Raw genomic sequence first — 16,640 nt, 5'->3', positions numbered from 1 at the left:
TATACAAACTATATGTGTATACTGTATGACATGACTTATGCCACATATGGTTTTTGTCATTAAATTGAATTAAATTGAAAATTTTTAGTGAAATGACCATTTCGTATGTGGTATAACACTATAAGTAGGGAAGTTATTTATTTATAGTGACATGTGTATTATATACAATTCAATTTCAAATGTAATATCAACAGAAACAAGCACAAATCTAACACCCTGTACAACCTTCTTTTTCTTATAAACAATTGTTTTGATTGGCATACATAAACTCATTGCAATTTCCAAGAAAATCTGTTTCAGAGAAAACAATCTTGAAGCTCTTTGATCCTTGGCTTAAAGTATTGTTGTCATTTATACTGTTATAAGGTGTTATCTGTTTTTAATACAATATACATTATTTGAAATGAAATTTAATCATAGGATCCAGGCGTTTTACAAAGTTTTAGCTTGCTTGTCCAGCATTTATCGAAATATTCAGGTTTTTCATAAAGGATTTTTCTTAAGACAATTTAGGTTGGATTGAGACACTTTCTTTACACCTGAAGCACTGTTTTTGTCTGTAATACAATGTCTCATTGAGGATCAAACAAATCTTTATTCTGTTTTGAATGTTAAGGGTTTTTTTTTATTTCTATTTTAGACATAAACAAAAATAAATGATTATGATAATTATCATATAAATTCCTTTTTTGTTTAAAGGGTTTTCAAAACAAAACCAAATCATGATTTTTCAACATGATCTTTTAATTAGTGAGTTTAATTTGAAGTTAAAATATACACCCAATGAAATGCTAAGATGTCCAGATAAATACAGTTGCACCTGAATTATGATGATTTTGAAGATCAGAGTAACTTACTGACATGCAGTACCTTTGATAGAATGAGTAGTATATTTACTGTGTAGATAGAAATATTAAACTGTGTCTTTGAAATATTTCTTATTCCCAAATGTCATTTGAATATATGACTACATACTATAATTTGTGCTGGGAAAACCCTGTACATTTATTTTGAACCAGATGTTCCTTTGTTTTGTATCTTGACAAATCTGAATTTGATAGAATTCTTACAGCTGTTGCTCCAGTGTCTCTTTTATGATATCCTGCATATGCAGTGATTGATTGCTACATGTAAATGCATTGGCAGGTGTCTGCATTATGTATCATATTAAGTGGTACCTATTTAATGGTTATGAATGGAAAATCTGCTTTTGATGACAAATGATAAAGGAAGGCTTTTGCATAATCAAGCTTCCTTGTGGGATCTATTTTCTACAACATTTACGTATTGTTACCTGAAAACTCAGGTACCTGTAATTAACAAGTCATTCACCTGGACTTCACTGAGTTTGCAGTGTATTCTGCCTTTTATTCTCTTTTTTTCTTTTTAAACTTTCTTGATTCCAGTACACGTAATTGCAAGGGAGATATTTGCTTTATGTTTACATACATGCTGCTTGGTATATATGCATAACTGAAATGAGTTTTTGTAGTTATGTTTAAACTTTTTGTAATTTTTTATTTCATTATGTAAAAAAGACCCGGTATTCTATGTACTAATAAATGCAATATCCCTGTCAAAAATGAAGCCAATGGCCACATAGAAGTTATTCATTTTATCAAATCTGTTTGAGAGCTCCATGTGCAGAGGTTCATTGTGTCATATTTGTCCAGGATGCCTATTTTTAGTGTATTGTTGGCCTTGGCGGAGGAATTGTATGTAACACAATGCGAACTTTAAATTCTGTGTTTGTTAAACAACCCTTATCATTGGTATGTGATATGGCTCGATTAACTATTCAGTCATTAATGATCTTTTTTTTCCAAGACAGGGAAGGTATTAATGAGAATACAATGCATAGTAGATGCAAGTTTCAATGGAGCATGTTACAAGTACATACATTGTTTTCCTGTGAAAACGATCCTATAATGACACATATGATGATACATATATCAGTTCTTATTAGCTCATTAAGGACTCTATGTCATTGGTAGCAGTAAAATCACTTGATAAAACAACATTGGCATTATATCCCTGTGAATTGTGCCAAGGAATGATGTTCATTGGGATCAGAGCAGTCGGAACCAGTGCGGGTGGGAATTATCCAGACTGGATTTTATAAGGTAAACACTGAACCAGTGAGGATGGGAATGATTCTGGCTGGAAAGTGGGCACTCTGTTCACGGCCCGGACCAGAAGCTGTCGGGGTGGTCAGTGAACCTGGGCTGAACAATCATTGGTTATTGAATCATCATAAAGATGTTTACAGTAAAACAGCACATGCATATGAAGTATAACCCAAGCTACAGGATTAAAATGATGTTTATTTTTGTTGGTAAATACATGAACTTAATATTATTTTGATATTTGGGGGATAAGGATGGGGATGGGGTGTTTTATTTTGTAATATACCACTGATCAGGTACACGGCAGATCTAAGGAAGTGTTGGAATCTATGATGTACAATGTTCACAGACAATGAATGTTGTTGTGACATAGTTACAAATCTAATAATAATGGACATTGACTACAGGAGGACAGAAGACTTTGTATAGTACGGTGTTTGTAATTGGGGAGAGGAGTGTTTGATTTACATAACACAGTATACACACAACATAGACTGTTAACACAGCCTTACATAAACGAGCTGCCCATGTCATGTTACTCTGGTGTTTATGTCACTCCTGATAGAGATGACTTGGTTGATAGGGAGCTAGGTCAGATACCTCCACAGGAATTTCCCCTCTAAGACGTTTCTGTCTGCCGCCTGCCCCCTGGATGTTTGTCAACATGCATGTGATGTAATGGCTAGGCTAGGGTGGAGACTGTAAGAACGGGTGACCTTAACATTCAGGGCCCAGAGTGACTGCCCTGTTCACCTGTTCAAGGTGTGTCCTACTCACCTGTACATAACTCTAGGTATGGTCACCAGTGTGCTCTAAATTGTTTTATGTAAGCAGATTGACTTATTCATCTTTTCTTGTTACCATGTGTTTGAAGACCGATGATAAGGATAAAATAAATCCATATATATCTAGATTTGATTATTCAGCAGTAAATCTACATGATCTATAGAGGATTAATTAAGGAGGGTTTTTTGGTTTATTTTTAACTGTGATGTCAATGTCAACTTTTAGTTTTGATTACACATTTAATAAACAAATCAGCCAAATTTGAATTGTATTTGGACAGTCAATGTTTACAGAAGTGTTCATTTAAATTTCACTCCAGTGCTAGAATTCCTCGATCAAAGTCCAATTCCAAAACTGGCCTACTGTGCTAAATTGGAGGAGAGATAAGTCTCCCTGCTTCTGGGTGAAGGGTATTACTGTTCCCCACAAGGGCAGACCTGGGGTGTATCGGTAGATGACACCATCTTATGTCAATTTGTTGTACACTAGGGATGGCTTGGTCACCATCTTGTGCATATATGTATTGCACTTGTGTGTCCTTATTTGATCATACCACTAGTATGTGTGTATTTGTCTTGTTTATTGATAATTCACAAGGGAATAAAAGATGAAAGCTGTGTGTGAGAAATATGCAAGCAATTCTATTCCACCCACTGGTTTTTCATGCTCAGTTTCTTATAGATTGCAGATATGTAATGAATGGTTTTACAGATCGGTGTGTTAAGAGACTGGAAACTTTACTGTCCTATTACGCAAGACTTTGGAGTTTGAAGGTTCGGGCCCTGTATACTAGTAGATAAGGACCATCTTTAACCCAGATTAGGATTATCTGCTGGGGATTTATGAGATCAGACGGTTTGACAGCAGGTAAGATGACCGGCGACACATGCTCATTTAGACTTTTGACGGATGTTTTGTTATACCTTAATAGAAGCAGAACAAAACACACACTAGAAACTGCTCACTACATGTGTATTGGAGTAAGTGTGTCAAGTTGTTTGAAGTAGCTGAGTGTACGATAATTGACAGTTAGCTGAAGACTGTGTTAAAATGATTAACAACATAACAATAAATTACAAATCTGTAGGCTAGAGTATGCTAATGAAGTGGCTGCAGGATGATTGATATTGAAGCAATGTCTTCCATTCTGTGGGTGCATGCCAAAGGAACTGGGTCTGAATTTTCCAATATTCTATAGGTACTTGTGTTGTGTGGAAAATGGTCATTTTGGAAATGTAACATGCTTAGGAAAGAGAAACCGGATCAGAAAAGTTCTGATTCAGAATAAGGTGTGAATTTTTGGATTGTATTAGTTTATGCTTTCTAGGAGATGCAGTCTTACTATTTGATGTCTTGTAAGTTCTCTCTCATTTTAATTAAGCGTAACTGTATAAGCGGATGGTTACATATTGATATTTTGCTGCCAGAAAGAAGAGTTTTATGCCTCATTTTGTTCTGAAAAGAAAGAAGGCAGCAGCTAGAAGTGTGTATAATGAGAGTGACTATGAAATACAGGAAAAAGTACACAGTAATAATCCCTGGTCTCTGTATGATCCCGTCCATGCTTCAGGAATTAGTACACAGTAATACTCTCTGGTCTCTGTATGATCCCATCCATACACAGTAATACTCTCTGGTCTCTGTATGATCCCGTCCATACACAGTAATACTCTCTGGTCTCTGTATGATCCCGTCCATACACAGTAATACTCTCTGGTCTCTGTATGATCCCATCCATACACAGTAATACTCTCTGGTCTCTGTATGATCCCGTCCATACACAGTAATACTCTCTGGTCTCTGTATGATCCCGTCCATACACAGTAATACTTTCTGGTCTCTGTATGATCCCGTCCATACACAGTAATACTCTCTGGTCTCTGTATGATCCCGTCCATGCTTCAGGAATCAGCATCAGCTGTCTACATAGATGCAACATTGTCCCTAATCCAATCCCACTGAAAGATTCTCCAATCCCTACAGCTCTACAACCTTGTCCCTATATAATCCAATCCCAAAATCCCACTGAAAGATTCTCTAATCCCAGCCCACAGTACCACTGAAAGATTTTCTAATCCCAGTTCTACAACATTATCTCTAATTCCATCCCATCATCCCACTGAAAGATTCTCTAATCCCAGTTCTACAACATTATCTCTAATTCCACCCCATCATCCCACTGAAAGATTCTCTAATCCCAGTTCTACAACATTATCTCTAATTCCATCCCATCATCCCACTGAAAGATTCTCTAATCCCTGCTGCTCTACAACATTGTCTCTAATCCCACAATCCTCTCGCAAAGATTCTCTAATCCTAGCTCTATATCATTTGTCTTCAATCCCACTCACCAGTCTTTTTCATAAGAAATACAGTTCAAAGTTCTATCCTATAGTTTTCTCTGGATCCATATGCTATCATAAAATGAAAATTGAGACGTAAAAATTTCAAATTGAACTTGACCAATAAAAACTAGATTTAACTTTGTGATTTCATCAAAAAACACTTAGTGTTATGTTAGTTGATTTTAAATTCAAATTCATATATTTTCTAATTACTGGTATTTCTCTGTTTCCCTATACATTTACATATATATGATGATGGATTTACATATTTTCTAATATTCAAAATTATACATGCCGTACAAGGGGAATTTTTTATGGTGCAACTTTAAAGGTTTATTTTATATTAGTAAGAGAAATGTTACTGGTTTATAATATATAGTTATGGAAAAAGTAATTAAAAATTAATAAGCTGTATTCAATTTTAAATACCAATATCTAAATATTCTTGTAAATAATACCAAAATTTAAATCCATGCGAAAAAATTGCTTGCTCTTTTCTTGTAGGGTTTCTTGTCCATTTCTTGATGATAAAAATCCTGTCCTTCTTCGATTTACGTACAATATTTTCTTCTGGCTCTACGTCCTTTAGTTTACATTGTACTTATGTTGGACTGTAAACAGTGATGATAAGGATGAGAGCAGGGTTTGGTCTCTGAGTGACAAATCTGGAGATGACATTGCATGTATGTCCCTCCTCTTTGTGAAGAAGACACGCTGGTCTCCGATTTGGTTTGATTTATATCCCCATTCCTCTTCAAGGATTTAGTGAGGATTTCTATATGAATATGATTGATGATTTTTTTCCTGATAAGTCGAGCACAAGAAAGCTATTGTGTCTGTAAGAAAGCTATTGTGTCTGTACTGTTGTATAGGTAATTAAGATAATAAAAAGTACAGGGATAATGGTCGATGTACAGTGTATAGTGTGGACCCCATTAACGCAGCCCAACACAGCCACTGAATAATGGTGGCATGTGTGCACTACATAATGTATTCCAGCATTATGATAATCTTGTGATATACTTTTAAGATCTAATTCTTTCCTAGTGTGAAACATTTGATATTTTTTATTCATTTTTAAGTGTAAGGTATTATATAAGCAAATATAGTAAAGCAAGATGCTACTGAAATGTAATTAATTTTAACTAATTTCTTCAAAGTAAAGAGTATAGGTTTTCTTTCTTTCATACACAGGTTTTGTCCGGTTTTAAATATTGATCAAAAACAGTATTGTATGTATATATTTTATTCATAATTAGGCCACCTTTTGAATGCTGTTATGTCATTTCTTTATTTGGGATATACATGCATGGACTTCAGTGACTATTTTTAAATCCAAAATCGGAAAAAATCCAATAATGCATGTAGATTGTGGAGGTTTGATGATAATCTTGTTCTTTGTGTTTGCAGAACGCAGACCCTCACTAGAGGGAGAAAGAGAAAGTTTTGGAAATTGACACCACCACACAGCCTAACCCCCGAGTTCTCCCTGTGTCTCACAGGTGAGACCACCACAAGTTCAAGACGCCGTCCGATCTCAAAGTCCAGATTGTATATAAAGGTAAGCTAGTTAGGTTTGTTGTTGTGTAATGCTACTGTTGACACACTAAGTGGTCTGGGACCTGTATACCATTGTATAATGTGATTATCTGTTTACCAACTCTTTAACTGGTTAATTGTGTACACACCAACAAGCAGGGTAATAAGGTCTAGTTTGATACACTGGGTATTTAAATTAGCATGTAACTGTATTTTCTCAGTAGATTATGGAGTTGATAATGATAGATAATGTGTTGTCATTATTGCTCGCTGTCAGTCCCCAGTGTTTTGTACAGTCCATGTGATATTTGTGTATCCCAGCTTTTGAGACTTTGTGATTGGTTGAGTTGAGTGAAGGTGTTAATGGCTTGCAGTCTTGTAGCTGCTCCCCATGGTAGTTTAGATGAATAAGAAGCCTGGACATGAGAATAGTTATAATGATAAACAGTTGGTGGTATAGCACCATCAGATGTAGAGGTAGGTCATTGAAAGTCGGACAAAATGGCTAGTGTCAAGGTCACGTTTTTCAAGGTGACTAAGGTCGTAACTCTGTAATCTGTATAGGACCCCACCCAAACTACCCCCACCCACCCCACCACCATGTATCAGAAGTTTACATCAACATTGCTCTGTTTCTGTGTATCTGACTGTTTCTCACTGTAAGTAAACCTCAAACAGTGGCTGGTTGAAGTTGCAACACAATTCAGATTCAAATAAAACTGATGGTATATTTAGATATCAGTGATTTTATTAATAGAGATAATAACTCTTCAAGGTTACCTATTAGGTTTGAAAAGTTAGATGTAGAAAGTTTTGGAATTTAACAATGTCATTGTATGAATATCTTAGTTTAAGAAATAACATTATGAACAAGGACTTATATGTACTACGTATACTCTAATCTTTTTTTACTTTTTTAAGTGGAGATTTTACTTTGTTGTCAAGATTGAAGAGGAAAGCTATCCTAATTTTCACACTACTGCAAGAAATAGGGAAAAATAGAACCATAAAAACCAATGTTTTTACAAGTGACGGTGCTACGTAAACACTGTAAGATTACAGAGATAATTTCTTTAGTGTAAAATCTCTCTCTCATTGCCCCCATAGTATGTGTAAAACAGGGAGAATTATTGTCATAAAGAACTAGTCTCCCTACCCAAACTTCATCTACTTGTGAAGGTAGTCTGAATTAACCAGTAGGATTTAGAGGGTCGGTACCAATGACACAAGGATTTCTCTCAGGGAATACTCCTTGGAGAGGCAGGAATGAGGGCACCTTGCGAGGTCCCAATCACTGAAATCAACAGTGGGCTTGTCCTTGATTAGTGACTTTTGATAATTATTCTGATGAATCTAAGGTAGGCTTGATATTGTCTCTATCCAGAATACTGTTGTTCTGTATCAGAAATGAAATTAGTATTTTGTACTCTTGATTTTTGCTTTACAGCTGAAGAAAAGTGGGTTCTCACGATAGCAATTAACTTGTTGTCGCATTTGTATCTGGGGTAGATCACATGCTATTTATAATTGGATTATGTTTCATATCAAAAATCAATATCAATTCTTGCTTTGCTAATTAATGAATGCAGTCACGGAAATTGATGTTGTGATTGATACAAAGATGTAAACTGTCCTATATTTCTACAGTGAAGTAAACACCGCCTAAAACCTGTACGAACCATATGTAATTGGGTCAAATGAAAAACACAGTTATACATGGATCAGAATATTTAAAAGTCACGTACATCCCCTACCCCCTTTGGAAAAAGAAAGGAGGAAACGAATCCAAAACAAGATGTAGGAATTACCTTCAGATGAATGTATGTTAGCTTGCATGACAAAGGATACTATAGCATTGAATCATGATTTTTTGAAGTATACACTCTCATAACTGCCGCTGTGTGTGCATACAAATTGAGTAACGCGCGTTAGCGCGTTATGAAAATTTGTATGCACACACCGCGGCAGTTATGAGAGTGTATACTTCAAAAAATCAAGATTTAATGCTTATATTTACATTTTTTTAACTTCTTGCCTTGTCTGCAAATGTGATTCATGCCTTAAAATTCCTATCTTATTCTAAGGGTAAGTTAATATTAATGGAAGAGCCACAGTAACAGCCATAAGCTGATTTTCGCTTGTGACGTTGCAGTTTGTAGCGTTCAGCGTTTGTTACGTCATAATAAAAATCGTCAATTTGACCTTTGACTACTTGTTGCATTTAGAGGCATTTGAAGATCACAGAATGTAATGGAAAAACACAGTAGAATGTAAATATAGTAAATTAAATGCAACAAGACATGGCAATAGATGAGTGATGATGTATCAATCTGAAGTTGGGAGTCTAAGTAGTGCATTTGTCTGTGGGTCTAATTATAATGTACACAACTGACTACTTGCATGTGTACCACTGGTTAATGATTGCGTACATTTTATGTAATTTATATATATATATATTTGAATTAACCTGCCATTCTTTTCTCTATTTATATTCTGAGTTCTGAATTTTCTCTGTTGACAGAGGGACAGTTTATGACGTAGCATTATGGCTCTGCATGGAAGAGATAACCATGAGGATCTGGTGAGTACCGTATTCTCTCTACCTCAGACCACTGCTGGTGGGTAGTACCGCCAGCTAATACAGTCAGCTTAATCTGAAAAATAATTGAAGACAATTCATTTGGAAGATCTATTTTTGATAGACTTCAGCAGAATCCTTTAATATGCTCTTAAAATAGTATACTTAATTGACTTAAGAGTAATGTCAAAGGATTACTCGTTCAGTATCACTCAACATTTTGGTAATTAGCACCTGTCCACAGACTCATTCATTGTTACATAGAGCAGTAGGGTTTCAGTTAAAGAGTCATCAGATATTCAGGGACTTGATTTCCATAACATATACATTAGACCTTCATGATCCAGTGGCAATAGACTTAATAAAAAAATATGAGCAAGATCCTGGTAGAATAATGATTAGATCCGGGTAGGAGAGCTTAAGGTTCCAACAAAATGTAGATTGCAATTCAAAGGCAGTCTTCTACGCATTTTACACTTTGCGGACTAAAAGAATGATTTTAAAACAATAACAAAAAATGATTCTATAAGGTTTGAATATTCAGTGTAATTTTTGTTGTTGTGCATGTACAAGGATGTCCTTGGTAGAGGCTTGCCTACTATTATTTTTTGTTTTTGTAGTGATCCAAGTAGACAAGTAATGTGAGAGAGATCATTCCATGTTTTAAGAAATTCCTAATCTTTGATGCCCCCCCCATCCTGTGTATTTCTTACAGATAAAGGCTTTAGCAGTATCTTACTTTGACATGTTTCGTTTTCCTTTGATACCGCCCCTGAAGGACATAGACTCCTATAATCCTTTCTAACACGAAGTATTACAGCTCCGTGATTATCTCGGTCAAAGTCACAGAGTTCTGACTTTGTTGGAACTGCAGCAGAATTAACTGCCATCTGTGTTGTATTCCTAAATTGGGTACATCTTTAAGACTCTTTTAATGAAAAGGTCAACTATCTTATCAATTCTTTTAGCAGATTAACTAGAGCCTTTTCAGATTGATTTAAGATCTATGTGACATCAATAAACCAACTCTGAATGAGTTTCTTTCAGTGTTAGGTCGGCAGCCTCTAGCATGAGATAATATGAATTAACTAGGGCTTTCTATGACTGTCATCAGGATGTTGCCTACTGGAAAAACCAGGCCAGTCGAATCGGTCAGTGAATGCCTGCCCTGATGGCTTCATTTTTTTGCCTGCATGGTCCAATCCCACTCCTCAGCTCCCGTTCAGATAGTTTATTGCACTTTGGTTGGCTGTGTACCTGTGTTGTTTTGGTCAATAGATGTGTGATTTCATCACCTCTTGATAAAAGTAATCAGGTTGTAAGGAAATAAACAGTGCACTACTAAATCCACAGAAGCAATGAATAAACAAGCCATCATACAGTGCTCACCTGTTGGGGAGTTGTAAGAATTAATTAGGTGATTAATTAGGTAACTTTGGAATGTGTTTGTGAGTCGGAGGTTGGCCACATGCAGTAGCTGTGACGTAGAACCAGGTAAAACAAAAAACGTTTGTTGTCAAGTTGACATAGATTTACAACAGTTTATTCAAGATGTTGGACTCTGCTGTATTTTAAAAGACAACAGGTACCGGCCAAGATCCAGTGTAACAAGTCGTAGTGATAGACAAAGTAGTGGTTGGTGAATCATTTCTCTGTGACCCACAGTTGTAACAGGTATAAAGATATCATAAGGACCTATTTTTCTCTATAGGTAAGACCATTGTACAGTGTTTAGCAGATTTTGAGAGGTTTTACTTGCCTAATTGAGAAAGTTATTACAGAATAAGTTTGATGTATTTATACTGCTGTGTATGATTTAAAATTCAATGCAATTTAAAATGTATATATGGGGAGGGGGTGTCTGTAAGTCAATAGTTTTATATGCTAGACTTAATCCCAAGGTAGAACTTTCATAGTACAGGGAACAATTTCTGTAGAGGTAAGACCAATGTACTAGTGCCAAGAAGATATAAGAATTTCTACATGTTTAATTTGTTTACATGAGAAAATTATTAGAATTATTAGAAATTTTAAAAGTAAATTTGATGTTTTGTAATGTCTTATATATTACCCAATGTATTTTTACTTTTTAAAAGAGGAAATAATTACTTAGAGATTGTTTAATATGTACATTGTTAAATAAGATCATGTCAAGTATTAAAATAATCTGGGAAAGTTAATGACTGACTCTATGGCTTATATGTCTCCCTCATTTACATGACCCAGTATATCAAATGTATATATTAAGAGAGTTTGTATATACATCAAAGAGGGAGAGAGTGATAAATCCCATGTAATGGATGGTACCTACACCCTACATCTAAGCCATAAAATATGATGTAAGACCTCAGTAAAATTCTACTCAAATAAGCAGACGGATGGCCTGTCAAATTTTGATCACAGCTTCTGTGTATTAACAGTTTATCAGAAACGAAGTCTTATGAGCTTTTCAAGTCCTTTTTATCTGAAGGTCAGTCAATTCTTGAGAAGTTTGTACGAGTTTTGACTCTTCATAAGGATATGTTTGTGCATGGAATCAAAGCTACTGTGCAATTCCTTTATTCTCTGTTGAGTGTCATTTTTTTCGTGGGCTTGTTTACCAAGCAACTACTTTTTGTTACTCATCTGTCAAGGAATTGAATTTATCTCTAAGTAACCACAAACTATGAATATGTACTGATATTGCAAATTATGATCTATAAACAGACTCTGCATTGACATTTATGTCTATGGTGTTGACTATTTAACATCACAAATATTTTGTTATTAAAACCTTTCAATCAAAATTGAATTTTGAAGCTTTCAAATAATCAAATTGTGTTCATAATAGAACTAACCACAGCTGCTTAAACAGCAATGAGTGATCAGTCTCCCCGCAATATCAGCCCCACAATGACTGTTGTGTCCCTCTTCTTTCAGAATTATGATGGGAATCAGTCGGTAGCCCCCAGACAGGCGAACTCGACCTCGTTCCTACTGGATCTGAACTCGGACTCTGCAGCCGACCACTCTCACTCTGCCCCAGGGCTGACCCGGTCCCCGACCTCCCCAGAGATGCCCCGTCAGGGTCACACTTTGGATCACATCGTCGACTTGTTCGACGACGTCCAGAAGATTTTTGAGCGGTACCCACGATTCGACGTCAACGATCTGTCGGCTGGTTCTGAGTTGTTACCGTCAGAACATGTGACTTCTCGAGATGGAGATCGAGTTATTCCTGCAAAAGATACCACGTTGTTTACAGACGAAGATTTCAGTAGTGAGTATTTCAGATAGGCCAAGCGTTTTAATAACTGGGCCCTAGCTTCCTAGTCTGTCCTATATGTAATAACAAGTTACTCCAACCGAACTGGTTATTAAGAGGACGGGGTGGTAGTGGCCATTTTTTAGACTATTTTTATCTCACTGATACAAAGAGCCCTGTATGAAGATATAGGGAGATATTCAAATTTTAAAGCTTAAATATATGGAATTTTTCTTTACTAGATGATAGCTTATGGCCAAAAACATATTTTAAAATTTTAAGGTAGATCCGCCTGATGTGTTATATGTGGACCATCCAGTCTAGAAGAATTAAGCACAAGCTTTTTATGTCTTACTTTGTTATGATAAAGAAAAGTTTTTCTGAAATACATATTACATAGGTTTTTTTTATCATTAATACTGCATTAATAGTAGCATTAATTGATCTTATTTTGACTTTTTCAGGCCATCGCAGCAGTTCATTCCCTCATATTCACCATCCTCTACGACCTCTTCGAAGCAAGTCACAGAAAAATGTCCGTCATGCTGACCATCACCACAAAAAAAAGAAGAAGAAAAAGAAGCGAAGGATGCATGTCAACAAAAGCTTCCCCTCTAAGATGGCCGTGCAGTCTCCCCCAATTCCAGAGGACAACGAGGAAGAGGTAGTGAGAAATAAAGTGTTGTTAGATTGATATGTCGTACATTTCATCTCAGAAGGCCGTGTTTTAGAAATGAATGGAAATATAAACTGAATTGCATCATTATACTTGCATTTATTATGTAGATTTTGTCAGTTATTATAAGTAATAACGATAAATACATCAGTGTGTTGAAATTTCATGACAAGCAATGATAATATTTGACCAGAAATTAATCAGAATACCGTTGATTTATCATACTGCTGTTATATCAAGATGCTAATATTTCGTGCTGCTGATATATTATGCTGCTATTATTTCAAGCTACTGATTTATCATGCTGCTGATATTTCATGCTCATGATGATTCATGCTGTCTGTTTTGTTTCAGTACACTTCGGACTCTGACAGCGATTCCTCCCTCAGCCGACGCAACAGCACCGCCAGTCAGGACTTCGCTGATGGACCCCTGGTCATCACCGAGATTGGTGACATTGACAGGAGCTCATCAGTTGACCTTGACAAAGCTCTCGGGGACGTCCCCTTAGAGCCCTCCTCCCCCTCACCCAGCAGCCCTCAGCTAGTGGTGCCTGTCAACGGAACGCCCAAAAAGAAATCCTCTGGTAGAAAGGTACACTAGACTACAGAAAAATCCTCCAAGATTTGATGGTTGTTCTATTGATAATATTTCACAAGTGAAACATTGCTGCTATTGTATTATTATGATTTGTAATACCATATATAGGTGGCTGATTTTTTCATCGGAGAAAATGAGTCATCACCACCACGAGATTCTTCGAAGGGCTCCATGGATTCCAAGCAGTACAAGTACATTTCCGATGAGACATCACAACAGAGCGATTTCAACATGGAGGACCAGTTTAGTCTGTTGGACATCGGCACCACGGAACAGGAACCCCTGCTTTCGGTGCAGGCCCAGCACAAGCCCGCAGGAAGTGCCCGCTCACTGAACGAGGATGGCAGGAGTCGCGTCCACTTCTCTGTTGGTACGTTGTCTATTCATCGCTCAGAGAATTCGTTTTTCATTTGTGCTCTATATCATCACATGCTGTAGTAACACCTTAATTCTGTATTGAGTTGTTAATATACTATAAAACGGTTGTATATAATGAATTCATTCACAGGTTTCTTGATCTTAAAATTGTTAAAATAAAATGATTGGATAAAATGAATTACTTATAAAAGAATTTTAATTGCTTGTCTCAGGCTTTTAGGTTTTACTGCATGTATATTTATTTGTAGATTATTATGACTATATTGTAGGTGGTGATGAAAGTTCGGCCAACTTGTTGAGCATCAATAGAGAAGGCTCGGATCCATCCCTCTCCTCGGGGAACAAGCAAAACAAGGCATCATTTGGATCCCTGAGTAGTGGGAAGTAAGTGTGACGTAGGCACAGAAAGTATGGTAAACAGAAAAAGAGAAACACAGAAAAATCCTGGGCAGAATTTAGCGAGGGGATTCCAAAAAAAATTGATACAGTATTATTGGTTATTCATGCAAGGGGGAAAATTACACTAGTAACACAGTAAACTTAAAACCTTGAAAAAAAAAACCCCACACATATGGTAAAAAATCAAAACGTTAGTGCGGTAAATCATGCATCCATGTACATGTATTTGATACTCAGGCATATTTGTTTGACTATTGAAAATGTGAACTTAATAAAAGCATTTATGTAAGCATAAAAGACCACTTTTACTTTATTTTTACTTATGTGCTATTTTTTTTTTAGAAATGAGTTTATCTTTCAGGCTGTTTTTGGAACATGTTTGTGGTGTATAAACAAGACATGTGATGATATAACAATTAAGATAAGCCGAGTTTTCATCGTTGATGAACATTGATGTGTTGTCCATTTAGGTCCAGTAAATCACACCGCTCAAAGCGGCACCACCATTATGACCACTACAAGACGGAGGATCTGTTGCTACGGCGACAGAAAGGAAGTGAGGTTCGTCTGGATATCATGATGCAAAGCGAACCAACAGAAGTGGATGAAGCCAAAATGTTGCACAAGGTGGATCTGGATGAAATGGCCAGTAAGTCTTGCCTTCCATTCTCTCAAAATATTTATCCATGCCCTTTCCTCTGAAAGAAGTATATTTTAATGGACATTAATTCAAATACTTGAAAAAAATCTTAGATTTGTGGCAATTTACACAAAGTTTATTTAAGTAGCTTGTTTTTAACCATGATTTTCCAAATCATGGAGACCTAATATACATTTGAATTTGATCTTTTTTTCAATGTGAAATATGTAGCCATTCGTTTTACCTTCACTGTTGATTGTTACAGGTCATCGTCTGGACAACTTCCACGGAGGGAGGCGACATCGCCTCAGAAAGAACCACAGTGCCATGTCCTCTATTGTACATGTAGGCAAGCACAAGAAAGCCAAACACAAGATCTTCCAGCCCAAGAAGAAGGTTGACCACCGCCCTCATGAGGTACTGTAATGAGTCAATCACACAGCCATCTTGTAGCCATAGTAACAGTTTCATGTTTCTATAGTAACAAATCATAGAAATATGTAATTAACATGAAAGAGTATTATAATTACCACCCACAGAATTATTTAGTTTCTAAGCATAGAATTATCTAGTAACAATTCATAATTATGTCATTACCAAAACTAGAATGATGTAGCTACCAACCACAGAATTATTTAGTAACCATTCACAGAAGTATAAAATAACCAATTTTAGTATATATAATCTAGTTACAAGTTACAGAATTATGTAGTTAACAATTAGAGAATTTATCTATTATTCAATTATACAGAATTATCTAGTATTAAACTATTCACAGAAATATGTAATTTCCAATCTTGGAATGATCTAGTTTCAAGTCACAGAATTATCTAGTAAATGATTAGCTTATTTATTTATTTGTCAGTTTCACAGAATTATCTAGTAACTACCGGTATTCACAGATTTATGTAATTACCAATCTATAAATAATCTAGTAACCAGTCACAGAATTATCGTGTTATCAATAAGATATCTATTAGTCAATCCTGGGCCATTGTGTGTTGTAGGTGTTTGTGGAGCTGGATGAGCTGTACGAAGGCGAGGGTGAAAACTACGAGTGGAGGGAGAAGGCCAGGTGGATCAAGTTTGAGGAGGATGTGGAGGAAGGGGCCGAGAGGTGGGGCAAGCCCCACGTGGCATCTCTGTCCTTCCACAGTCTGTTGGAACTGAGGCGGGGCCTGGAAAATGGTACGGTGGTGTCTTTACTGTGCGGCCCTCCGGGTCTCTGTTTTTACTCAGCTGCTATTGGGACTTCTTTGTTTTTATCCATAGATATTTTTCAGTCATGCTCATTAATGAAAAGTGGCATTTTATTTTCTTAGAGTATCT

The 16,640-nt window shown here is 36.2% G+C and overlaps 1 protein-coding gene across 1 annotated transcript in view; it reads left to right on the top strand.

Annotated features, from left to right (window-relative positions):
- The first annotated feature begins 657 nt into the window (after window positions 1-657).
- LOC128191768 (anion exchange protein 3-like) overlaps window positions 658-16,640 on the top strand; it is a 61,493-nt gene continuing 45,510 nt past the window's right edge. Inside the window, exons 1-11 of the mRNA XM_052864049.1 lie at window positions 658-2,123; window positions 6,668-6,818; window positions 9,318-9,377; window positions 12,294-12,633; window positions 13,083-13,282; window positions 13,649-13,888; window positions 14,003-14,264; window positions 14,542-14,656; window positions 15,142-15,320; window positions 15,577-15,728; window positions 16,319-16,499. Of these exons, the coding sequence (XP_052720009.1) occupies window positions 9,342-9,377; window positions 12,294-12,633; window positions 13,083-13,282; window positions 13,649-13,888; window positions 14,003-14,264; window positions 14,542-14,656; window positions 15,142-15,320; window positions 15,577-15,728; window positions 16,319-16,499 (1,705 nt within the window). The 5' untranslated portion in view covers window positions 658-2,123; window positions 6,668-6,818; window positions 9,318-9,341. The remainder of the gene's footprint in view (window positions 2,124-6,667; window positions 6,819-9,317; window positions 9,378-12,293; window positions 12,634-13,082; window positions 13,283-13,648; window positions 13,889-14,002; window positions 14,265-14,541; window positions 14,657-15,141; window positions 15,321-15,576; window positions 15,729-16,318; window positions 16,500-16,640) is intronic.

The sequence above is a fragment of the Crassostrea angulata genome, chromosome 7, assembly GCF_025612915.1.
Source record: "Crassostrea angulata isolate pt1a10 chromosome 7, ASM2561291v2, whole genome shotgun sequence".
In the NCBI taxonomy this organism is placed as follows: domain Eukaryota; kingdom Metazoa; phylum Mollusca; class Bivalvia; order Ostreida; family Ostreidae; genus Magallana; species Magallana angulata.
Note: the sequence above shows the minus strand (reverse complement) of the source record. Positions and strands in the feature narration are given on the sequence as shown.